The sequence below is a fragment of the Diaphorina citri genome, unplaced genomic scaffold (genome assembly GCF_000475195.1).
Source record: "Diaphorina citri unplaced genomic scaffold, Diaci psyllid genome assembly version 1.1 scaffold2019, whole genome shotgun sequence".
NCBI classification, from domain to species: Eukaryota; Metazoa; Arthropoda; class Insecta; order Hemiptera; family Psyllidae; genus Diaphorina; species Diaphorina citri.
The window spans coordinates 1,708-10,641 of NW_007379445.1; the positions used below are offsets into that span (position 1 = coordinate 1,708).

The 8,934-nt window shown below is 39.4% G+C and overlaps 1 protein-coding gene across 1 annotated transcript in view; it reads right to left on the minus strand.

Moving 5' to 3' along the window:
- Positions 1–1,004: 1,004 nt before the first annotated feature.
- The window catches only part of LOC103517960, a 28,486-nt gene continuing 20,556 nt past the window's right edge, over positions 1,005–8,934 (minus strand). Inside the window, exon 7 of the mRNA XM_026829880.1 lies at positions 1,005–1,926. Coding sequence (XP_026685681.1) covers positions 1,607–1,926 — 320 coding nt within the window. The 3' untranslated portion in view covers positions 1,005–1,606. The remainder of the gene's footprint in view (positions 1,927–8,934) is intronic.

Consider the following 8,934-nt stretch of genomic DNA (forward strand, 5'->3'; position numbering starts at 1 on the left):
AATGCAAACATTTGAATAAATAAGATTCCATCTGTTCAGAAGCTGCTCTTCGCCATATCTGAAAAGATGAAAGAAAAGACAAGAAATTGTCTTCTTTCGTTATATTTAGTTATTTTCTCGTATCCTGTCCACCTCTTTTTGATTTCGGGACCGACCATAAGACATCTCTTGTGACAGTTCTCTCTTTCTTCCCTTTTCCCGTGTACAGACGGGGTCGGCGTTTTTCGGCAGCCCTCAATCGGCCCTAGGGTGATCACTTTTGGGCTGACATTTGGTTTTGGCTAGAAATATTTTACAAGTGGATGCCCTTCGCACTCAATCTTTGTTAATTCTCTAGCAAGGGAAATTCAGAATGGTATCCTCCCTGTTTAATGTCCCTCCAGCCAGACTAAGCTGGTCTACTCCCTGTTTAGGGTCCCCCAGCCAGACTAAGGTGGTCTACTCCCTGTTTAGGGTCCCCCAGCCAGACAGTTCTCTTTATCAAACCTCTTGGGGAAAAAAAGAAAAAAAAAAATAATAACCCCTCCCCCTTTGGTTCACAGATCAGTCGGAATTGGGTGTCTAGTGAGCGCCCTTTAGATTCGCCACTAGAGGAGAGTACCTCATCTGATGACGTCACTAGGGTGTCGGCAGGTACCCGCAAACATGAATTGACCTCCTGGACTGCTTTCCCTTCTGTGTTCGAATTTTTCGCCAACCAATTGACGAAGCGAGCGGACAAAAGCGAACTGTGAGAGGCTTAAGGACTTGAGGTGCGTCGACACTAAAGTCGACTGAAGTTGAAGAGTAGGTAAAATCAAAGGATTTGGTGGAGATAAATATTAGGTGTGAAGAGTCGAGAAGAATAAGCGAACGCCAAGAGCCTAGGCCACATGAATCAAAAGTAGATATTGTACATAGAACAAAACTTGTAAGAAGAAAAATAACACGAACAAAAAAACAAAAATGATCTTTTCACTCATTAACAATATTGCGTTTTCTCTTTTTGGTTTGACAATCTTGTCGGGGGATGGACGAAATATTCGGTACAACTTGGGACCATTTTGGTATACCGAAGAAATTTTGGTACACTACACTCTAGAACCTTTTGATACATCTTAACAGTTTGGTACACCGCACCGAAAAAGGACTACACATCATTATTAGGACCGAACTGCACCAGACCATTTTCCGGATCAAATTTGGTCCGCCAGACTAGTGCCTAGTCTAAAATTTGGTCCGTTCTACCAAATTTGCTGCCCCACCATTTGATTTTTGTTCCGGGGATCCATCTTCAACTATTTTATTACGATGTTTAATCTAGTAGGTATTTAAATTCTCAATATTGTTTCGAATGAACTTCCCTGTTTGACAGATCGCAACAGACCGAAAATGGTCCGTTGGTCCGTCTAATGCGTAGTCACTTCAGATTTCGTTTTGGTCCGCCGAACCTTGGCGGACCATTTTGGCCCAGTGCAGTCCGTTGCGTAGTCCCCTTTAAGGGACTTTCAAGCTCTATCTCAGCAAGGTACACATGGTATTAGGTAGTTTCACCCCACGTACTCTTTTTCGCCCACCCCCGTCCCCAAGTCGCTTACGACGCCAGCTGTCGCCACACGAAGTTGTGTCACATAGAGTTCATGTAGGGCCAGCTAAAACTGGACCCGCTCAGTAGCATATCCCGAATCAGGGTCTCTATCGGGGTCTTCCCGACAAGGCGGACGAAAAACAGCTGCTCGATCACTTGCGAACTGACCGTGCGAAGCGAGGGCAGCCGTAGGAGGAGTTTCCCAAACCGGATAGGCTGGGAGGGGTACTGCGTGCGGCAGTACTCTTCTAACGCGCACTGGGATTTCTCCTGTAGGGACTCGATGTGGGACACGTCCGACAGACCGCATGCGTCTGAAACAGAAGAAAAGAAGGAGGAGGTTAGATTGGTGTCGTGATGTCATCGATGAACGGAATCGAAAGAGGAAATTTCAAGGATGACAGTTTTTGATCGAAAATGTTTGCCACATTGCATGTACTTAAATGTTACACGGCACTCTGCTGTTTTCACTTTTCTGGACTTTTTCAGCTCTTTGTTGTTTTTTTTTTTTTTTTTTTTTTTTTTGAGGTTGTGAGGGTAGGTATTTTCTTAATTTATTTTAGGAATAGAACAGTTCTCTGAACTAAATTCTCAAAATAATTGTGACTATTGATAATTATTTTGTTACAAAGTTAAGGTGGGTCGTCATAATGTAGCATCTTACGGCATTTTTCAACATTCAACTCAAATTAAACAATTGGATTAAGATCTGATTGGTTCATTTTAAACTTTTTAACCAATAAAAATGCTTAATTCAATTGTTAGCAAGTTTGATCTCAGACTTTGTCCCCTGGCCGTAAGTAGCTGACTTTGCACAAGATTTTACTCTTCCAAAGTGACCATTGAAAACATTTTTCAAGTGTTTGAAAGTTTTCAAGGCTTTTTCAAATCAATTTTATACCTACATTTCAACTTATATTGTAAACGTAAAAGATTCAACGTAATGAGAAAACACACTTAAACCAGCACGCACACATATACGTCCCGAATAAATTCTGTCTCCGTCCCAAATACGTTCCGTTTCCCTCCCGAATAAGTTCGGTTTTCGTCCCGAATACGTCCCATTTCCTTCCCGACTAGGCATAAAAGAATGCTTCCGACTCGAGTCGATAACGTGGTTTGGATACTTTAATGAAACCTAATCGAAACGGAGATGGTACATTAAATAGAATATACCTTGTTTATCCTGCCCGAATAGGACTGAAAAGTCCCTTTACCCCAGCCCCAGCAGTCTAAACAAGGTCTCGTATATTTGATGGGTTAAAGAATAATACATGTATCAGTAACAATTCAATAAAAGGACCTTGCCTTGGGAAAAAAAGGTAAATATGTAAATTAATAGATGGTGGTAGAAAATGATATATTGACGTGTAAGACTATAAGTGTGCGCGCTGCCTAAGCTATGTAATATGGCTATGACCTATACAGATAATGTACACTTAGAGATTTTCGATGTCACTCAGGACCTTGGTCTGAAGATGATGTCCTGAGTGACATCGAAAGCTCAACAATTTAAAACATTCTAATCGAAATTGTCTTGATAAAAATAATTTATTTTACTATTTACTGTTTATTGATATTAATACTATACAGAACTTGATTTTTTTTTTCCTTTTTCCCACCAGGCATCTCAGTTTGAAGCCGACTTCCTATCTCGAGTGTTTGCCATTGGTTTCACGGATTCAGTACATTCTTCTCTTCAGTCTTCCCTGCCTACCAAACTGTACACTCATCTATTGAAGGTAAGCTAAGTAAAAAAATCTAAATCATGTTTTTTTTTTTTTTTTGTTTTTTTGTGGTGAAGATGAGAGCTTCTTCTCAATGCTTTGTGGTTATCACAGCATTACTAAGAGCCTTCTTTACTTTTTCTGACATATCTGTAATTTTCTTTTTACTCTGGTAATGCCCCCACTGGTCGCTACTCGATTAAAGTAGCTACTCAATTGTCCTCACGAGGCTGAGTAATTTTCTTTTTACTCTGGTAATGCCCCCACTGGTCGCTACTCGATTAAAGTAGCTACTCAATTGTCCTCACGAGGCTGAGTGAACCCCGAAATCCAAGCAGAGAGCCGAAAAAAACTTCGACCCCGCCGGGAATCGAACCCGGGGACCTCCGGAGTGCAAGCCTAGTGTGATACCCACTCGGCCATGGAGGCTACAGGTAAGTTAAGTATATTGGTTGTTCAGGAAAAGGAGACCTAATGAGGCCCCTGATGACCCAATGGGATATAGAAACTAATAAGCAAATGGTCTTTATATGCTGAACTAAAGAGATAGAGAAAGCGAGGGAGAGGGGAAAACTAGGGAAAGGAAGAGGCCTCTACTTCGACCCCGCCGGGAATCGAACCCGGGGACCTCCGGAGTGCAAGCCTAGTGTGGTACCCACTCGGCCACGGAAGCTACAGGTAAGTTGGGTATATTGGTTGTTCAGGAAAAGGAGACCTAATGAGGCCCCTGATGACCCAATGGGATATAGAATCTAATAAGCAAATGGTCTTTATATGCTGAACTAAAGAGATAGAGAAAGCGAGGGAGAGGGGAAAACTAGGGAAAGGAAGAGGCCTCTACATATTCCCTGGCCGTAAGTAGCTGACTTTGCACAAGATTTTACTCTTCCAAAGTGACCATTGAAAACATTTTTCAAGTGTTTGAAAGTTTTCAAGGCTTTTTCAAATCAATTTTATACCTACATTTCAACTTATATTGTAAACGTAAAAGATTCAACGTAATGAGAAAACACACTTAAACCAGCACGCACACATATACGTCCCGAATAAATTCTGTCTCCGTCCCAAATACGTTCCGTTTCCCTCCCGAATAAGTTCGGTTTTCGTCCCGAATACGTCCCAATCCCAAAAATCCCTCTAACCCCAACCAAACCATCTGGATGTCCCCAAAATCTCCCAAATGCAACCCTTTCCCCCCCCCCTTTTTTGTGCACTTAAAAACCACGCACTTAACTTATCCCCCTTTGACTTTTTATCTTGTCCTCCCCAACCGCCAAAAAAGAGATAAATTGTTAAAAATAAAAGCTCAAAAGTGGTGGTCACAAAAGCTCTCTTTTTCGCTAGATTAAAAGGTATCCACTTTTTCCACGATTAAATGCTTAATTTTATTCAGGAGGGTATTGATGATCCCGAAAATAAACCTCTAAGAAACACACTATCACCACGTGAAGTCATGGGGAGCCAGAAAGATATAGGTAGTTCAAACGTTCAAAGTTTGTCCATGATGTTGTAGGTAATTTCGTTCAGGACAGCCACACTACTTTCACGGCACGTGAGCTCACGTGACGTGACGTGATGGTAGTGTGTTTCTACGTTTACCCACAAGGAGGTTGCTAATGAGAAAGTATAGGAATTCTCATGAAAGATGAAATATAAAGAAGGGAAGAAATGAGAAACTTAGGGCTACATTAATCCCCCCTCTATTGTGCACTTAAAAACCACGCACTTAACTTATCCCCCTTTAACTTTTTATCTTGTCCTCCCCAACCGCCAAAAAAGAGATAAATTGTTAAAAATAAAAGCTCAAAAGTGATGGTCACAAAAGCTCTCTTTTTCGCTAGATTAAAAGGTATCCACTTTTTCCACGATTAAAGTAGTCCGGTATTTTACTCGTGCTAAGCAGATTAGAGGTAGGTATACTTATCTACTTTTTTTTTTCTAAATTTCTTTTTACCCCCACCGAAATGCTTAATTTTATTCAGGAGGGTATAGACTATAGATGATCCCGAAAATAAACCTCTAAGAACACACACTATCACCACGTGAAGTCATGGGGAGCCAGAAAGATAGAGTTCAAACTTTCAAAGTTTGTCCATAATATTGTAGGTAATTTCGTTCAGGACAGCCACACTACTATCACGTCACGTGAGCTCACGTGACGTGACGTGATGGTAGTGTGTTTCTACGTTTACCCACACGGAGGTTGCTAATGAGAAAGATAGGAATTCTCATGAAAGATGAAATATAAAGAAGGGAAGAAATGAGAAACTTAGGGCTACGTTAATGAAATTAAAGAAATGCAATTAGATATGATTAGTCTGTGTTTTGTCTCTTTCTTTTTCCCCTCTCCTTTTCTTCCCTCACTCCTTCCCTTCCCCCTAATATTCACCGTTTTCTTCTCCTCTCTCTGTTTCTTCTTTCCCCCTCTCTCCTTTCCCTCATTTTCTCTTCTCTCCCTTTCCATTCTCTTCTTTTCTCTACCTCTCCTTTTCGTAGTTTTTTCCTTCTCCTCCCCTTCCCTATTTTGACTATTCCTGTCTCCTATACCTATACCAATATCTGTTCTTCCCTTTTGGGGGAAGATAAAAAAGTCAACAGTTGTTGTACTGGGAAGATTAAAAACCACTGGAGAAGATTAAAACCACGTGAAGATTATTGGGGGAGTCTACGCCTCCTTTTCGTAGTTTTTTCCTTCTCCTCCCCTTCCCTATTTTGACTCTTCCTTTCTCCTATACCAATATCTGTTCTTCCCTTTTGTGGGAAGATAAAAAAGTCAACAGTTGTTGTACTGGGAAGATTAAAAACCACTGGAGAAGATTAAAACCACGTGAAGATTATTGGGGGAGTTGTATGATCTGATAGAACTCTTATGTGATACATAGGGGAGAAATTATAGGGTCTGTTGGTAAAAAAATGTTGTGTCTTTTTTAAGAAACCTTTTGAGTACCTATTTCGAATTCATTTTCAATTTGCCTAAAAAAGTCAGGCTTAAAGGTAATCCAAGGAAATCTCCTTGTTTACAAAATTGCTTCAAATTCCTTGGTATCAAGTAGTGTAGGTACTTTAAAAAGAGAGACGTTGCATCGAAATCAGTAATCTACAGAATCGGCTTCTTAGAAGATAAACCAAGTTTTTTTTTTTTTCCAGCGTAAATCTAAGGATACTTATCCAAAAAGGAGGTTTTTAAACCCATTCCAAAAACGCATAAAATGCAAGCAACAGTCCCCTATAAAACGATAGGGGGAGAGAGAGAGAGGGAGAGAGGGGGGGGGGGTTATAAAGAATACATGAAGCTTTTTATTCGGGTACATTCCAGTTTCATTGCTCTTCAAGTTTTTTGTGTCCAAAAGACACAAAAAACCTATCAAGCATGCCGGGAGGCGCGCGAACGTCAAGAGCCTAGGCCACATAAATCAAAAGTAGATATTGTACATAGAACAAAACTTGTAAGAAGAAAAATAACACGAACAAAAAAACAAAAATGATCTTTTCACTCATTATTGTCCTTATAGCCAAACTTTTACAATATCGCTAACCGTTTAGTCGGTATAGCTGAAAACCGCCAAAAAAAAACGGTCAAAAACCGCCAACTGCAGCACCTATTTCAACCAAACGTTTTAATTTGCATCCTTGTCACATTTGTGAACTACATACCAAATTTCAAGTCTCTAGCTCTTACCGTTCTCGAGATGTTTTGTTTACAGACAGACACACAGACACACACACGGACCAATGGCTGAAACTTTGGATTTAGGCTCTAGGGACCTCAAAACGAGTTTTGGCACTTAAAACTGACCATCGAAAATTTGATTCGATTACATTACTTTCCTTCCTATAGGATAAGGAAAGTAAAAAGTGTAGCAAAGATAAAAATAGGGGGAGGAGAAAGCGGAAGAGATTAGTGGAGGTGTTTTGCAACTCTTTAGAAAAGATAACATAATAGGATTAAAATAGGGTAATTTGCAGCGGTTCCCGCCATGGGGACAGCTACCCTATGGGGCCGTTTTTCCGATTAGGTTCTACAGCTTTCTGAACTGCTAAAGTACTTGTTTTAAGGCCTGCTAATCTCCCAACAGACACAATGTTAGGAACCGCTGCTCTGGAATGACGTAGGTATAGTACTTTGAAAGAGAAAGGGGTAGAAGAGGGGAGGAATGGGCAAGTACCCACTTCACATTGTTAATCTGATGAGATAGGCAAATTTGTTTTGTCCGCATCCTTGTCACATTTGACAGCTACATACGTAACATACCAAATTTCAAGTCTCTAGCTCTTACCGTTCTCGAGATATTTTGTTTACAGACAGACACACACACGGACCAATGGCTGAAACTTTGGATTTAGGCTCTAGGGACCTCAAACGTGTTTTGACACTAAAAACTGACCATCGAAATTTGACCCGATTACATTACTTTCCTTCCTATTAGGATAAGGAAAGTAAAAAGTATAAGGTTAGAAATTTTCGATATTTCAATAGTTTTCCAATCCAAAACGCGAGGTAAGCCGGTATAGGCTTAAGGTTTGGGCTGATTAACCATCCCCTATTGTGGGTTCGAAAATCCCAAGTAGATGTGGTGGTAGGTATACATATACATAGGTACTTACCTACTTATCTACCTACCTACTTATCATTTAATCCAGAATTGGAATCGACATGCAAAATAATAACTATACATATACATAGGTCTAATTAGGTACATTAAATTTCAATATATCAAATATGTAATATCAAAATTCTTTTTATTGATGATTGATTCATTTTCGCTACCAGGTTATAGGTGATAAGAACAAACCAACACATAAAAGATCATCTAATAAAATTAAACTTTTATTTGAATAGTTTCAAACCCACATTATTCAATAATTACACTTCTCTGGCATTTTTCAATTGGAAATTTAAATACTTAAAAAACCATATCGGAATAATTGATAATTGGCCCCCCCTACCCCATTCCGGAAAAAAAAAAAAAAAAAAAAAACTACAAAACTATGGCCGGTGTACCCGCATTATAGTTTTATTTAAGATAGATGAATTGTTTGTTGAATTAAAAGACGTTGAAGGGCATTCTAAACCCTTCCATATGAGGCAATTACCAGGATGGAATAATGATTTCCATTAAATTGTTTTTATTGTATTTTTTTTTCTTTTTGTTATTAGTGTTTTTGTGGATCTATAGATCTCAAGTTCTATAGATGCTCAAATTAAACATATATGTTTAATCTTTATACATAGGTTTAATAGGTATACCTACATACACCTATTATGTGTACTTATTTGATATCCGATTGAGCCTATGGATTAAATCTTGTAGGCATTTAGGTCAGCTAAGTTTGAGCCATTCTAACGAACCTTGACTACTTGTTTCTTCTTCTTTCTTTTTTTTTTTTTTTTTTTCGTTGTTCGTAAAATGGTTATTGCAAACGTTTTGACTGAACTGAGCCTTTAGGCCTTATTTTCCGAGTGATCTTTACAGTTGAAACAAAACAAAAAAACCCTCCTCTATATGTTCCGTCCATGAATGATGTACCTACAAATCTCAACAATGTTTTCGAACTTTTATCTCTTTTCGGACACGTGGTTCTAATCTAAGAAACACTAAGCCACAATAACCCACCAACGCCACCCACACACAGTACTTA